Source organism: Hippoglossus hippoglossus, chromosome 19 (genome assembly GCF_009819705.1).
Source record: "Hippoglossus hippoglossus isolate fHipHip1 chromosome 19, fHipHip1.pri, whole genome shotgun sequence".
In the NCBI taxonomy this organism is placed as follows: domain Eukaryota; kingdom Metazoa; phylum Chordata; class Actinopteri; order Pleuronectiformes; family Pleuronectidae; genus Hippoglossus; species Hippoglossus hippoglossus.
This window is the reverse complement of record NC_047169.1, coordinates 10,150,346-10,166,767: the sequence shown is the minus strand read 5'-3', so window position 1 is coordinate 10,166,767 and position 16,422 is coordinate 10,150,346. Positions and strand designations below refer to the sequence as shown.

General features: G+C 43.2%; 2 protein-coding genes and 1 non-coding gene across 14 annotated transcripts; 2 read left to right on the top strand and 1 right to left on the bottom strand.

Annotated features, from left to right (window-relative positions):
• The first annotated feature begins 470 nt into the window (after positions 1–470).
• On the top strand, positions 471–3,305 carry LOC117753304 (probable low-specificity L-threonine aldolase 2). Its single transcript, XM_034571293.1, has 7 exons — positions 471–833; positions 1,641–1,724; positions 1,811–1,899; positions 1,982–2,167; positions 2,271–2,408; positions 2,535–2,727; positions 2,827–3,305. The coding sequence occupies exons 1-7, from the start codon at positions 533–535 to the stop codon at positions 3,129–3,131; spliced, it is 1,296 nt and encodes a 431-aa protein (XP_034427184.1). The 5' UTR covers positions 471–532; the 3' UTR covers positions 3,132–3,305.
• Positions 3,306–4,249: 944 nt separating this feature from the next.
• trnal-uag lies at positions 4,250–4,331 on the bottom strand. The gene has a single exon. It is a non-coding gene; the product is annotated as a tRNA-Leu (tRNA).
• An 815-nt stretch (positions 4,332–5,146) lies between these two features.
• eef2k (eukaryotic elongation factor 2 kinase) lies at positions 5,147–16,155 on the top strand. 12 transcript variants are annotated; one of them, XM_034571279.1, is made up of 20 exons: positions 5,147–5,348; positions 5,824–6,082; positions 6,485–6,544; positions 7,681–7,781; positions 9,378–9,438; positions 9,557–9,594; positions 10,351–10,522; positions 10,799–10,948; positions 11,037–11,169; positions 11,272–11,399; positions 11,816–12,008; positions 12,132–12,196; positions 12,464–12,541; positions 13,051–13,107; positions 13,303–13,368; positions 13,970–14,101; positions 14,290–14,478; positions 14,553–14,677; positions 14,854–15,032; positions 15,577–16,155. In XM_034571279.1, the coding sequence occupies exons 2-20, from the start codon at positions 5,837–5,839 to the stop codon at positions 15,687–15,689; spliced, it is 2,286 nt and encodes a 761-aa protein (XP_034427170.1). In that variant the 5' UTR covers positions 5,147–5,348; positions 5,824–5,836; the 3' UTR covers positions 15,690–16,155. The 12 variants fall into 12 exon arrangements, with proteins under 12 accessions (XP_034427170.1, XP_034427169.1, XP_034427168.1 ...); XM_034571278.1 differs by having other exon boundaries at positions 5,821–6,082; positions 11,816–12,023; XM_034571277.1 differs by having other exon boundaries at positions 5,148–5,348; positions 5,829–6,082; positions 11,816–12,023.
• The last annotated feature ends 267 nt before the right edge of the window (positions 16,156–16,422 follow it).

The following is a 16,422-nucleotide window of genomic DNA, read 5'->3' as shown; positions in this document are numbered from 1 at the left end:
TATCTTATCTTATCTTATCTTATTTGGACTTTTATCTGATTTGCCTGCAGGTTTCATGCTCTTGTTTCTTCACTTGGAGCCACACCCCCTCTATGACATCTGCAACCACAACAAAAACAACAAAAATAATGATAATAGTAATAATCAATTATTATTAATGGTTACTTTGAGCTGCTCCCTCTATATGAAAACTACTACTACTACAACAATAATACTACAACAACAATACTACTGCTACTACTAATAATGATGATGATGATGATGTATTATGATATTGTTATGAGACCGTTATGATCAAGTATCTAATGACAGGAGTATAATTAAATTCATAGTGGAATATTTCGATACTGCTGCATGTGTATAGTTGGCTTTGTTGGGATAATAGCGCCACCTTGAGGTCCTTACTGGTGTGTGCATGTCCATCAGCTGATAGGTAATCCATTAACTGTCCTTGCAGTTATCGACTCAACGCCGTCGATACAAAGTTCGATGTGAGAACAACACAAATAGACTCAATGACACCTGCGGCATCATGTCTGTGAAAACACTCACCTGCAGACTCTTGTTTCGTTCGTTAAAATGCACGATCGTCGCTTCAGGTAAAAACCAGCGGGCCCGACATGCTGCAGCTGCTCTGCCGGGACGGAGCTCCTCCACCCGGGGGTACTACAACACCGCGAAGCCCAGGTACCCCGGGCCGGGCGGAGCGCCCCACGTCCGGGTGGTGGACCTCCGGAGCGACACGGTGACCAAGCCCGGGCCCGCGATGCGTCAGGCCATGGCGGAGGCCGAGGTCGGAGATGATGTGATGGGAGAGGATCCCACAGTTAATGGTAAGAGAGTTTCATGTGTAACTAACTGAAAGAACTTATTTATAAATATTCAAATATACTTTACTGCGACTTTTAAGTGCTTTAATTAGACTAGATAAATATTGAAAACCATTTTTCCTTGATTTTAAACAGTCACTATGGCTGATATGGTTCATGAACCTCTGGAAAAGATTGATGTCTCTATATGTTTAGAATTTAGAAAATTTTGAATCTGTTGAATTCTTGTTTTACTAATTATCAAAATAAGAAAATACATTTGAAAGTCTTTAAAATGTGTTAACTGTACTGCCACAAGATGGCACTTCTGTATAATAACAATAACAATACAAATTTAAAAAAATTATATATGCATATAATAGTAACGGTTTTTCAACTTGTTATTATTAACTACTAAATGTTTTATTATTTGTATACAACTTTCAATATACGGTATTACTTACAGTTTGTCACACTTCATTGTTTCAGATGCGTTCATGTGCATCTTTTGAAAGGATTTATTAACTCTGCATAAACTACTATACACTCCTCCTCAATTGCATAACATATTAAAGGGATAGGTCACTGAAAAATGAAAATCCACTCATTATCTACTCACCACTAGGCCGATGGAGGGGTGGGTGAAGTGTTTGAGTCCACAAAACACTTTTGGAGTCTCAGGCCTAAACAGTGTTGCAGCCGAATCCAATACAAACATGCATAAACATGCCTCCATACTGCTCCTGTGGTGTCATCTAAGTGTCTGTAACCCCCGACATTCATATTCGACTTGAAATGGCATCATTAACAGTTTTTGATTTATTTCTGCAGAGCTACAAAAAATCGCAGCGGATATGTTTGGGATGGAGGCCGCGCTCTTCGTCCCCACTGGAACCATGAGTAACCTCATCGCAGGTGATCCCAGCTTTTACTGGCAAGAGTGTATAACCCTTTATATGAGTTCAGAATGGTCATACATGTGCACGCTTTTCATTATGCAGTGATGGTGCACTGTCGGGAGCGAGGCGACGAGATGATTGTGGGCGATGTGTCGCACATACACATCTATGAGCAAGGAGGAAGTGCACAGGTGAGCTTGTCGGAGCAGCACACTTCTGTAGTTTGGGCCCCTCGTCTGCAGGAACTAAACGTGCATGTTTGTGTTGACGCAGCTGGCTGGCGTCCACGCCACCACGGTGACCACGCTCCCCGATGGATCATTTGATTTGATGCAGCTGGAATCGAAGATCCGCCACGGTTACCCTGACCCCCACTACCCTCGCACACGCCTCATATGTGTGGAGAACACGCACAACATCCAGGGAGGACGTGTGCTGCCTCTGACCTTCTTGAAGGAGGTGGGAGAGTTTGTTTTCTGAGATACCTGCCTTAATAACACATAGTGGATAACTTAGCATCACAAGTTTGATCACCTTCCGATGCTTTGTTTCCATCACCAAGGTTCGTGCTTTAGCGGACAGATACGGTCTGTCGGTTCACATGGACGGAGCCAGGGTGATGAACGCCGCTGTGGCCCAGGGGGTGCATCCACACACCATACTGCAGCACACACACACTGTCAGTGTGTGCCTCTCCAAGGTGCGACTGAAAAACACAAAGACTCTAGAATTTATACTTCTATTTTAGAGAATTCATATGTGTTAAAAACCGACAAAGCATTTGCACAAAAACAAAATAAAACATTCTCTTTGCTGTGTGTGTCAGGGTTTGGGTGCCCCTGTGGGTACCATGCTGGCCGGACCCAAAGACTTCATCGCCCGAGCGTTGCGGTGCCGTAAAGCTCTGGGTGGGGGGATGCGGCAGGCCGGTGTACTAGCAGCAGCTGGAAAAGTGTCTTTACTGGATTTGGTGGGACGACTGGAGGAGGATCACCGCAACGCAAGAACCTTCGCTCAGGGTGAGCAGCTGATGTCTTTCTTCATGAAAGTGTAATCATTGACTGGCTGCCGTCATGCTCCCCGCTCATAATTCTTCATTGTGTCTTCTCCTCGCTCAGCTCTCCTCGACTTTGACCCTCTATTTGCCGTTGACATGGCGGCGGTGGAGACAAACATCCTGCGTTTCTATTTGAAGGAGCCCAGTTTGAGTCCCGCTGAGTTCTGCGCCCGCATGGTCCAGGTCGGCGAGGGAGAGGAGGCTGCACTGGGACAAGGGGTGCAAGTTCTCATGTACCCTCATTTTGGAAACTCGGTCCGGGCTGTGTGGCATCTCGGGATCTCCCCTGAAGATACCCAGCTGGCCATCCAGAAAATGCAATTTGTTGCATCTCAGCACTTGAAGGAGAAACTCAGGAACCAGTGAAACCTGATGTTTCATTTAAGGTCTAATTAATAAGACTGATCATAGAAATGTTATCTAGAAAAAGACTTGAGGACATAAAAACTACTGAAGTCACTTTGGATCATGGACCTCTTTATATCCATAGTTATTTTTTAGGGATTTTCTAATTGCTCTGCATTAAATTTAACAAACCCGTGTCTTTTGTCAGAGTTTGTTTTATTAGTAATAGTTATTATAAGAGATCGGCCAAACCACTCTATGAATTTATTTGTGTTTCTTCATGAATTTGAAATGAGTGAAAATGTTATTTAAAACCCTGAAAACCTGTTTTCTCAACCTGTCAGTGTGAGTGACATGGAACATGTGGTGTTGAAAAACGTTTCTGTGTTATGTGTTGACACAAGATGGCACTGCTGCATCCGCTCTTTGGGATGGTTTTGTCATTCCACGCAATTCTGAGTGATCTAACGGGCTCAAAAACATAGGAATATAATATTTAATGCTTGTAGTCCATGGGATTGGCAAAAGGGCTCAATCGTGCCCTGCAAGAGTTATGAAAATCACAACTGCTTGGCAACTCAACACATTTGACACACACTTCAAAAGGCCTAAAATGTGTGTCATTTGGGGTTGTTTGGCATTTGGGTGTTGCAAAATTCGTCTCCAGCCTCCTGCAGTACGTTTTACTGAGATTTATGAAATCACTTCGACAGACGTATCATGCCAAGGCCCAAAACAATATCTGGGTCCATGACGTAAGTCCAATAGGAGGTTGGAACTTTGTGTGACATTTCTGATATAGGGCCATGTAAGGCTGGAGCGTAGGGGCCTGTTTAATACCAGACTCTGCTACCCAGCCCTAAATGAGGTAATTCCTCTTACTATTTCAGTCCCACATAATATTGGCACAGGATCATATGCAAAACAATTCATCAGTAAACACGCTGTACTTTTGTAGAAAGAACAATACAGGTGCATGACTCATTTACATAAGACCGGTTTGCTCCTTCCTGCAGAATCCAAAGACTATGATTAAATGGTGTGTTTCCGCAGCGTGGGCAGTGCAGCAGGAACCACGAGAGATAAACTTATTAATGGTCCATGAGTGGAATTAAAAATAAATAATAATCAAAAGGAATTGGCAGCGGTGGGATTCGAACCCACGCCATCGAAATGACTGGAGCCTAAATCCAGCGCCTTAGACCACTCGGCCACGCTACCACGTTGTCACAGGTGACACCAACAATGTAATTTAAAGACCGTGTATGTTGTATCATTGGCTGTTTTGTTGCTGCACGTGTAGCATCGACGAATTAACAGTTAACAGAGGAGTTATTCCACCAAACACTGACTGATCTCAACATAGTGAACCTGCTAGATATAACTGTACTGTAGCCGGTACGTGTGTTAACGCTCTCCATTTGAACCAGGTGTCTTGTCATGTGACGCTAGGCTAGCTAACACATGCTAACTGTAGCCAGTGCTGCTTTCAAATGCTCTTCCGTTACCGTCAATATCAAGCGTTTCTGCTCTGAAACCGAAACCACATCTTTTACTATATTATTTACATTATGCATGTATACATGCATAATGTAAATAATATAAATAAAAAAATAATATAGTAAAAGATGTGGTTTCGGTTTCAGAGCAGAAACCACATCTGCTAGTTTTTTGTCCCCCAAATTAGACAAATACTTGGAAGAGAATTTCACACATCATAACAGAGCATGACATATCATAGCATAGCTAAACGAAACATAGCATAGCATAGCACAGCATAACATAACATAACATAACATAACATAACATAACATAACAAATCAAAACATCAGAATCAGATCAATTATTTGATGCGATGCCAATCAAACTAAATTGAGTGAGTTTATTTCAAATTCAATGTGAAATATTAGTGTCGGAGAACAACTTGATTAAATGCACTAGTTGCATTCGATCACTGGAAGTTTTTCCTGTCCCATGTTAGTTCGTTCATAATTTCCGACAGCCCTGAAAGCAGCAGCGGTGGGTGGGGGCGTGTCTGTCAGAGGTGCTACGTGCATCGGGCTCCGGTCGCTGTGGTGGATCCACGTCCCGATCACACACACTCGTTCCCCGGACCGACGGTGGACTCTGGCGCTCCAGAACCGACCGACCGAGTGTGGTGTGTTGTGGTTTGTCCCGGGAGGAGACTTGAACCTGCAGCTACTGACGCCCTGTGTTTATAACCGAGAGACGGAAGAGGTGAGTGGGAGAGTTTCACATTCTGATACAGTGGGTAAAGCTGGGCCTCATGGTGATACACTGTCTGATCTGTAAATACATGTATCTAACACACACAGAAAGCTAATCCTTTAGTGGGAGGTTGTATTGCAGCATAGCTCAACATGATCCATGGCTGCAGCAGCACAGGACTGTTATGTGTTGTGATAGTATTTCAACCATCTGTAAACACAATGCAGCAGAACAGAAAGGTGCTTACAGATGCTGGACACCATCAATGTTATGAGCTAAATTGTTTTTTTTCATGCTGATGCTCATATTTACTGCTTGAATCAGCATTTATATTACTTTTTATGTTATTGTATAAGTTGTTGTGCAGCCATGATGCAGGCTTGTTGTGTACACGGTCCCATCATGGCTGCTGTAGATGAACTCCTCAATGTCTCTTTGTGTGGCACCGCTTTCCAGTCACTCCCCTGCCTCCTCTCATCAGCAGGACAGCAGACATCATGGAGGACGACGACCTGATGTTCACCATGGAGGAGGAGGGCAGCGCCAAGAGACCCCCCGTCCAACGAGGGGCCCCCAGCCAGCGGACATCCTCCCTGAGCGACCCCAACGCCAGCGATGACGACGACGAGATCATCAGCCCCATCCTGGCCGACTCCGCCGTGGAAATCTGTCACTACTTGAAGAACCTGGTGTACAGCCGGCAGCTGTCAAACTCTCTTCCTAAGAACAGCTTCATGTACAAGGTGAGCTGTTGCCCCCGGCAACGGGATGCGAGATGATGCTCACCTGTAAAGTCAGGCGACAGTTAAAAATCGAGCACTGGATGATTATTTTATTGTCGCTCAATATGAAGTTAAACAATTTGCTGTTACTGAGTTGTGGTTCGGCTCCATCACAGACTCTTGTTCTGCAATACGCTGCAAGAACAGCTCTTTGCCTTATAAGGAGACATGATATCTGCCCACAAACCAATGTGTATGCTATGTATGTGAATGTCCACCTCATCATTTTACTGTGACGAGAACAGGAAGTATCACAGAGTGTATCTTACCTCATGTGATTATGTGTCATCGAAACACGTCTTTTGTTTGGTGTTGTTGTTTACAGCGTCTAAAGCTGCACATTTTCTCCATTTTTCTACTTAGAATGAAACAGAAACAGTGGCAGAACCTCGCTCGTACAAGGTTTTGTCTCAGAGCGCCCGGGTACGTTACGGATTAAATTATATCTTTCTTCTCTCCCTCCTCACCAGTGACCATCCACACCTCCCTTCTCCTTCTCCACTCTGCAATTAACATCCTTTTCCTACTTTTATTTTTATTTTTACCATGACTCGTTTCATGCTGGTGTTGTGTGTATCCTAATCAATGCATTCTCCTTTTTTCAACACTTAACAGTTCATAAATCATCACTAACCAACATCGGGGATGTGATATTTTTGTTGACAAACAAAAATTAGGATTTGTTTTTGTTTTGCTTTTCCTCACAAACAGACGTGACACCCTCCCAGTCAAAAACACCACACCACACCCTCCATGTTTCTCTTTATGTACTGTATATCATTTGCTCTAAATATAAACATGTCTCGAATGCCTGCGGGACAGAGACCAGTACACGAGGAAGACGTGCTGCTGTGCAGTATAAGGGGATGGGAGGGGGCATGGCTTGGGTTACTGCAGCAGGTTTAGATTCCTAGTAACACTTCTTAGGGTCCTACTAAGAAAGTTATTTATTTTAAATGGCAGACCTGCAGATGGCCATGGAATATGCAAGGGTGACAACATTCATTTTAAGGTGGCAGTAAAATATTTAAGGTATTATGAATACATAGGAGACTCCTGCCTTGTACTAAAGTGTGATGTATCATTTTATGATAAGCTCATTAAACAGTTAGATTTATTTTACTTTTTTTTAATCAATGTGTGCTTCCTTTCTACTTAAAGAATCATTAATTTGTCCTTCCTTCTTCCTCCTTTTTTATTTTTCATTTCCTGTTAAAAACTGTTTCATGCTTAAGTTGCCGTTAGTTCATCCCTGAGTTTTGTTGATAAATCATTTGCATTGTAGCCGATTGAGGGGAAGCTGTTCAGTGAGAAACAGTGACATTTACATTTGCCTCATTTGTGACCATAGTGTCATCACTTAAAGGCTGAAAATGACAGATGTTGTGCAGAAAAGGCACAAAATGGACTCTGTCATACAAACAATATTTCACAGTTTTTGCATTAAACAGCTTCCCTGTGTTTTTCCCCCCTGAGTATTCTGGCTAACCTGTTGTGGAAACCGACTCTCGCCTTATTTTGACATGATACTAATACTGCGAGTTTCCTTACCATGACAGGATGCATGGAAACATGCAATTGAAAAGGCCAAAGCCATGCCCGACCCCTGGGCTCAGTTTCATCTGGAGGAAATTGAGACAGAACGCTGCATTCGTTACAGGTAAGAATAACTCTGTGTTGCTGTAAATCAACAGCAGTGATGGAACTTTTTCCTCTGCAGATTATTTACTCATGTGCTTCTTTGTACTTTGAAAAAAGGCCTTTTTGTTGTATGAGAGGTACAGTTTGGGTGCGAATGTTTTTAATACCACATATTGAAAAATCCTCAAATAATATTGAACTTTTTATTTAATTGGATTCTTTTTATCCGTTTCAAAAGTTGTGTTTGTTGATGTTTGAGCCAATTGGGAGAACCACCTCATAAAGTTGGTCCGTGTTGGCAAACAATTGCTTATTTTCACAAAAAAGAAAAACAGTAGTTTTAGCTAAGTGTGCACCATGAACTAAAAAACACAAAAAAAACATCTTAGAGAATGGGGGAACTGCAGAGTCCAACATCACGCTTTGTCATCTGACCTATTTTTAAGATTAAAATGTTGATAAGAGCAGCTTTAATGTATCGGGGTAGTTTAGGAAGCAACATAGTTCAGCATTAGGTGAGAATGAGAGATTCCCTGATTGGTATTAGCCCTGAGCTTTCACTGAAGGGACTTTAGACTTCCTAGTTGGCTCGTATCTCGGTCAGTGGTGCTAATCTCTTGTCTGTTGACAAACATTACGGGCCCCTTCAATGGGGAAATGAAGCACAGATGGCTATTTTTAATCAGCTCATATTGTTGGCAGGATTAACAGCTGCTCAGATATTTATATTTTCAGTGCGACCGCTTACAAAAACCCAAACACGCCTTGCAGAGTTCTGACACGTTGCATCAAGGCAGCGACAAACAATGGAATGGGTTTGTGCAAAACAGCAGGGAAATGGATTCCTTTGGCCGAGTGTGTGAGTGTGTGTGTGTGTGTGTGTTTGAGGCTTGTTACATAACACACAGAGCCGGGACTTGACTGCAGAGAGAGGAGGAATTGTCAGGAGCTGGGATCTACCGTCACACTCTTTTTTTCTTGTGCTAATTTTGCCCACATGAAACCTCACCCCCCTTCCCCTCTCTAATGGCCCAGTATGAACTAGATGGAATGAAAGTCATGGTACACGGCGTTCCCAGGCTTTGGAAGAGTGACTATATTTTAATCTTGTTTAAAGGCCCTCAGGTTTCAGATGTGAAAACTTGCAGCTGCAGCTAGAGTTCAAGCATTATTCATTAACTCAGGCCACACACCCTAACAAGACAAACAGACACACTGACCCAGTGCACATGTACAGTGTGCACGCCTAATAGGATTTTATGAGTCACGTTCACTCCCTTCACCAGCAGTCCAAAACAAAAAGGAGACAAATAACACACTCTAGAAAACACGCACACTTTTTCACTCTTCTCTCCTTGTTTCTGTATAAAGAGGAAACTTTGTGTGTCCTACGCCACCATGATAAGAACTGATAATGGGCTGGTGACAATCAAACGCCCATAAGACAAACAGGAACATGGCAAACATGACCAAGACCGGTTGTCCAGCCGACAAGTCAAAACACAATTTACGCTGAAAAAGAGAATTCATAATTTTTAGAACAAGATATTTGACTGAGCCTATTCAGTATAACTGTTCATCTTATTTTGACTTAATTTACTTTTCCTCTTCACAGGTACAATGCCATCACAGGGGAGTGGGCTCAGGACCAGATCCACATCAAGATGGCTACTCAGGTACGACTTTTCCTCTTGAAATATGTCTGTCAGGCCGATATTTAAAACTCACATGTACACAAGAAAGTCTTTCAGCCTGTTGTCTCTGGTCTCATTTATCTCTCTTGTTTTTTTGCAGCCGTTCGGGAAAGGGGCGATGAGGGAGTGCTTCAGAACGTAAGTCCTACTCATCAGTTCTCATCCAGCGGTTATTGCCCTCGTGTTCTAGTCACAGAGGCTGTCAGTGTAAGCAAAGCAGAGGAGTGTGGAGCTCTTAGATTGTGGCCTACAAGTGGTGGAGGTCCACATTCCTCCCATTTCTGGCTCAGACTCAGGAGGAGAGCCGCTAAAGGACTCCACAGTTTATGAGCCCAAGATGGAGCAGAGAGTATGAAGCAGCTCATAAACTCGTCCATGATGGCAGGAGGGCTTTAATTTAGACGTTGGGATGCTTATTGTTTTGAATCGAATTTGAGCCTGTTTTGGCTTCTGCATGACGTCGCAGAACGAACGAGAAAAAGGAATAATAGTGTAATTGTCAATGTTTAATCCTCAGTTATGTGGGAAATGTAGATGAGAGGCATCCGTCAACATCTCCCTCATTTCAGCTGTTTGCTATTTGCGGTATCCCACGGAAAAATCTGACTGGCAAAAGACCCCGAGCCCCAACAAGCCCAAACAAGTTAGGTCCCTTAAAAAAATAAATCTTCACATGTGAAATGTGGTTTGTTTTCCCTGAAGGATTTGAACACGTGCGTTTGCAGCTGTTTTTATCTGGGGTCATGTTGGGCAGATCTGAGTTTAGATCCAGTTGATGGAAAAAAAAATTCCACCCCTATGTGCAATTTCAGCTGCCTACTGTGAATAAATGAAGGGTTAATTTAAAAGCTGCTCTCTACTGTGAATTCTAACTTTTATTTCATTTCCCTCCAGGAAAAAATTGTCTAATTTCTCGCATAGCAGCAACTGGAAGTCGGCATCGAACTACGTGGCCAAGAGTTACATGGAGGCGGTGGACAGAAAGGTTTACTTTGAGGACGTCAGGCTGCAGATGGAGGCCAAACTCTGGGGGGAGGAGTACAACCGACACCGACCTCCCAAACAGGTGCAGGACAAACGTTTGCTGTTATGCTGATGCTGACTCGTTAATGGGACCAGACAATATGAATAAAATCTGCTATGATCCTTTGAAAGCATTCAGAGCGCATGGCTGCACAATCCTTTATCTTTCATTTGATAACGGAAAATACTTTAATCTGAGATTTAGTTATGCAACAGATGATCATAGATTATTTTATTTTAACCATTGATCTTTCAGCCCTTGATTCGAAGGTCCATGTGTGAGTGAGTGACTGACTGTTGATCTCCTTGTAAACCTCAGGTGGACATCATGCAGATGTGTGCGGTGGAGATGACGGACAGACCAGGCAAACCTGTGTTCCACCTGGAACACTACATTGAGGGCAAATACATCAAATACAACTCCAACTCTGGCTTTGTGAGGGACGACAACATCAGACTCACCCCGCAGGTGAGTGATGTCACCCCCTCGGATCTTGATACATGTTCAACTAACAATCACTTAATCTCAATCATTCGTTCCCTTCTGTATCCACCAGGCTTTTAGTCACTTCAGCTTCGAGCGGTCGGGACACCAGCTGATCGTGGTGGACATCCAGGGTGTCGGGGATCTCTACACTGACCCTCAGATTCACACCGAGAAGGGGACTGACTTCGGAGATGGAAATCTAGGTTTGGTTCTGTCAGTTTTTCTGTCATGTGAACGGTTAAAGAAGCTTTTTGACAGATGCTGAAAGAGATATCGCATCCGACCATAATGTACCTGTGTTCCAGGTGTGCGAGGCATGGCGCTGTTCTTCCACTCCCACCTGTGTAACAAGATCTGCAAGAGCATGGGCCTGATGCCCTTTGACCTCTCACCTGCAGAGAAATCCCAGCTGGACTGCACCAACAAACTGCTCGTAAATTGAACATGTTTATAACCCTAAGGAAAGACAGACAGGGCCAGAAGTCAGCATTACATCAGGGTAGATAACGAAAAACATATAGTTATAGTGACAAAAATGGGGGGAAATAGGAGTGAATTTTATTGTATTTGTTAAATTTACCATATGTTAAATATGCATTATTATCTCAAAAGGATTATAATTAGAATTAACCAGCTTGGTAACACTGGCACCTTTACAAAAATGATGATTAATGTGCTTTGTCCTCATGAATAAATTAAATGAAATTAGAAAATGTACTGCAGCTCTCCTGCACAGCTCTCCTGCACACGCTCACTCTCATAAGAATATTATAACTACTTTGCGTTATCTTCATTATCACCTGCTTGCTTTAATCTCCTCAAGAGCAGTTTCATCTTGTTTTCCTCCAGCGGTCAGCCCAGACGGTGCTGAGAGGCTGCGAGGAGCCTTGCGGTTCCCCCCGTGTTCGCACCATGTCAGGAACTCAGCTGTTGTCCCGCCTCTCTGAGACGTCCTCTGCAGACGACAGCACGAGTGACGTGGACTCGGTCCCCTGCTCGCCTCTCATCCTCTCATCTCCGATAGCTGTATCTGGAACAATGGGCAAGTCGCCTGTTGGTACGGGCGTGACGTCATCAATACATAATGTGCATTTGTTATAGTATGTTTCATGTAGTGAAGAGTGGTGTTCACGCTGTAAATATGCAAATATCTGCGTTCTAACAGGCTTATCTTTTACTGGAATGAATGAACATGAAAGATTCGGTAACAACAACACAGGCGAACATAAGGTGAGTAACATAAGGTGAACGGGACAAATAACACTGTGCCACATTTTGACAAACATTCTCTTATGACCAAATTGCTGTAGTTTAGGACTCAAATCTGAAGGGTTAGGGTTTGGATTTAAAGCTCAAATACAGAAGCAACACTTTTATTGCGAGGCACCGTGTGCACAATAACTTACCTCATCGTCTTTTTTTAAAGGTAGGCAGCTCTGGGCTGCACCCACACGAGTCACTGCACCGACTTTATTTATATTTTTTTTCCGTCTGTAGGAATCGGATAGCGGCGGTGACAGCGGATACCCCAGCGAGAGGAGGAGTGAAGGCGATCCAAGTGACCACGTAGACGGGGTAAAGACTTTCATTTGACCTCACTGTGTTTTTACTGGACCAGTCAGACAACTTCCAGGATTTGTTTGCAGGATATTTTCAAGTAATGGAATCTCTTATTTTATTGACATAAACGGCTTCTCTTCAGTTGACAAAGACAAACATGTGTTATCAAGTTAACATAATAAGTCAGGAAATATATTTTAGATATGGTAAATATGGTTTAAATAGGTATTAAACTCATTTGACTAATACATTTTTAGTGTCTACATTGTATTAAGAAATAGAAATACATTGTTTTCCTATCTGTAGAGACATTTTTGAACATACTGTCCTGACGTCTCCATTTGAACACTTATTTACACTGACTGACATGTAGGTCTTTTCTTGTTGCTGTACATAGCTCAGTCTTCGTTGTCGTTCGGTCGTCTGAGCAGCTGTTAACCTTTTCTTCTTGTCCACATTAAGTTCAGATAACTGTTGGATCTTCTGACAGTAGCCTCTGTAATGCATGTTGTATCACCACGTAGGCTCATCATCGATACAACAGATATTATTCCGAGTCGGACGAGGACAGTGTCAGACGGGTAAACAAACGTAGAGTCATCAGTGTCTAAAACCTCATCCCCGCCTCAATCGTAAACCGCCTTGAATTTTCCTCATCTTTTCCTCACTTTGCCATCCCACCTTTCTTCCCTCATCCTTTCTTTTTTTAACAATGAAATTCGTTCCTCATCTTCCCACTAATCGACCTCCTCCTGCTCTGTGTCCTCCCTCACCAGTGGAAGGTGGTAGCTCCTCCAAGAGCCTCCGCATACCTAAATTCATTCAACCCTGACAACGAATGGGTGATTACTTGCATGGAGATTCGAAAGCTCGGGCGGTTCGTCTTGCAGCCCTGTGCATTGTTATTGCTATCAAGAGCTATCTTTGCCGAAAACTTATCAAGCATGATTCTCAAAATTCAGATGCGAGCCATGTTCCCTCTGCTCTTTATTCGATTTAGTGAACAAACACAAGAAGCAAAATAGAGAGAAATAAAAAATGAGATTTGGAACCGAAACACCATCTACCTCTGTTTCACCAGCTTTGCTCATGATTCACGCCATAATAACTTTGTGTGTGTGTCTGTGTGTGTGTCTGTGTGTGTGTGTGTTCTCATGCTTCACATGATTTTTGCATTTGCTGATTGACAGGCCTGCAGGGGTGCACTCTTCCAGCTCTGGGCAAAAAGCTGATCTATGCCTTCTAGAATTAAAGCACTTTTTTCTGGATGGGTACACCCCTGAGAGTGGAGTGTGATTTTTGTACTTATTGAATCTTTTCAATTTGCACTTAATCTACCTGGCATCATATAATTAGTTTTCAGATTACTGTGGTGGAGAACAGATGGTTACACTCTCCCTTTATTTTCTCCTTCTCATATCTCTGCTGTGTGGCTGTGCCCAGCTGACAGAGGAGAAGTGGAGCGTCTACCATTCGTCTCGTGCTCACGTCCACCGACCGTCGTGCGTTTCCACTGAGGTGGAGCGACTCAACACTCTGCTGCAGAAAACGATCGGCCAGTCAATTCTTGGAAAGGTGAGAAATAAACCATCACATTGGATGATTTAGATTTTAATAAAGATGACAGATACGAGCAGGACTATGTCTTGCATTAACAGGTGTTTTTATTCTTGATGGTAACCGTACCGTAGCTTATTAAAGGTTGTGCTTTTTTAGCAGTTTCATACGTCGAACATATACTGGATCTCTTTCCTCCTGCACAGGTCCACCTGGGCATGGTGCGGTACCACGAAGCCGGTCGCTTCTGTGAGAAGGACGAGCAGTGGGATCAGGACTCGGCCATGTTCCACCTGGACAGAGCCTCCCTGTGTGGAGAGCTGGAGGCCATCATTGCCCTGGGCCTGTGCTATCTGCAGCTGCCCCATCACATACTGCCAGACATGGAGCTGGAGGTACAATTCTCCAGCTGATTTGACTGTGGTTTTGTGTGCTCCTGTGTGTTCTAACATTGTTGTGCTGTTGGCAGGATAGCGCAGGAAACAGGATGAAAGGTTTCAAGTATCTCCTGCTGGCGGCTGAGGCTGGTGACAGATCCGCAATGATTATTGTGGCCAGAGCCTTTGATTCAGGAGTCAATCTGTCCGCTGACAGGTCAGTGAAGCTTGTTTTCAGCAGATGAACCAGTTTGAGTTAGAAATATGAGAAGTCCTTGTCCTACAGTCATGATTATGCTGCCCCCTGGTGGGACTTTTTTAGGGCAAGGTAAAATTAAGGCTGAAAGATTTTTGATGTTTCTGTTTTGTTTAATCTCTTTCTCTAAATTTCAGAAAGCAGGATTGGGGTGAAGCGATTCGCTGGTATGACAGTGCATTGAAGACGACGGACTGTGACGAGGGGGGAGAGTTTGATGGGACACAGGATGAGCCTCGCTACCTGATGCTGGCCAGAGTCGGAGAGATGTACCACGAGGGAGGCCACAACCTCACCGCAGACCCACAGAGAGCAGGTTGGACGCCACGCTGGCTCGACAGACCTCACTGTGTTAATATACAGAGCATACCCTTATGTTTTAAAGGAATATTATACTGAAATCCATATTATTGAACACTCGCCCTGTGATGTCTAGAAATGAGCGTGGTGCTGTAGACAGATGGAATCACAACAGATACAGTTCATTATTTCTCCCCAACATGGCTAAATACTCTCTTTTACGACGGAGTATTAGAGCCACTTAAAGGGGAAAATTTGATTTTGTGTAGTAATATTACAAGAATAAAGTCCCAATATGGACAACGATGGAGCTCTCCGGCATAGAGGAATAAGATATATCAGACTTAGCATTGGCTTTAAGTCATTGTTGTTTTTTGTCTGTTCAAGGGATTGGTTAACAGCAGGAAACATGTACATTATCACCATCCTCATTCTAATTGTATCTGTTAAGTGTTTCTTCTGTGTACCTCACGAAAAACTATTATCTGATGCAAATATTATCACTGCCTCCGTAATCGCCTCTCACATCATCTCATCATCGCCATCATCTCTCCCTGCAGGTGATCTGTTTACAGAAGCAGCAGAAGCTGCCATGGCCGCCATGAAAGGCAGGTTGGCGAACCAGTATTACATGAAAGCTGAAGAGGCCTGGGCGCTGATAGAGGAGGAGTAATTCGGGATACACGCTCCCATCGCGAGGAATGCTACAGGAGATCATGTGTCTGACAGACAGCTAGTCTGACCCTTTACACATTCAGGACACAATTTGGATGGTTGCAGTTTACATATTTTTTATTACAGAGTAGTGAATGGATTTTTTCTATTGATGCCTTAGGTGTGTGTGTGTGTGTATCTTCCAGGATCAGGCTTGTATCTCCAGGTTCCTGTCCTTCCTTCTCTCTGTTTGTGAAGCTAGTAATGCTGATTCCTGTTTTCTCTCATTTCCTGTCTGCTTCCTTCTGGCTTCTGTATGAAAGAGAAAAACTGAGGAATAAAAAAAAAAACAAAGAAGGGAAATGGTTTACTTTCGCTGCCCCCAAAATGCTAATGAATGCTAATGAATGCTTGGATGAATGTATGTAAAAATGTTTGCAGTATAAAACTGTAAAATAAAGTTTGCATCGCTTTGTACATGAAAATGTGTCATTATTGTTCCCTGTGGAGCTTGGTGGCATTTAAGACCAAATACGGTACAGTATTACATTAATGCTCCAACTCTAGTCCAGTAATATGCAAATACAGAAATAACTGCTGTAAATTGAAATGGAATCAAAAGGAACTGTTTTCCAGGGGAACCCCAAAAAGTTCAATGCTTTGTGAAGTTACTGGATTTGCACGTGGTTTTTCTATCTGCATGTGTTTTCTTACTTTGCAGTGCGTTGAGCTCTCTCGGGCCACCGTAGATT

Excerpts from the sequence above, each read along its gene's own strand:
- LOC117753304 (XM_034571293.1), top strand. The coding sequence starts at position 533 with ATGTCTGTGAAAACACTCACCTGCAGACTCTTGTTTCGTTCGTTAAAA. Across the intron at positions 1,725-1,810 it reads CATGAGTAACCTCATCGCAG|TGATGGTGCACTGTCGGGAG; the intron begins GTGATCCCAGCT and ends TTCATTATGCAG. Across the intron at positions 2,409-2,534 it reads TCAGTGTGTGCCTCTCCAAG|GGTTTGGGTGCCCCTGTGGG; the intron begins GTGCGACTGAAA and ends TGTGTGTGTCAG.
- eef2k (XM_034571278.1), top strand. The coding sequence starts at position 5,837 with ATGGAGGACGACGACCTGATGTTCACCATGGAGGAGGAGGGCAGCGCC. Across the intron at positions 13,108-13,302 it reads ACGAGGACAGTGTCAGACGG|TGGAAGGTGGTAGCTCCTCC; the intron begins GTAAACAAACGT and ends CTCCCTCACCAG. Across the intron at positions 13,369-13,969 it reads TCAACCCTGACAACGAATGG|CTGACAGAGGAGAAGTGGAG; the intron begins GTGATTACTTGC and ends GGCTGTGCCCAG.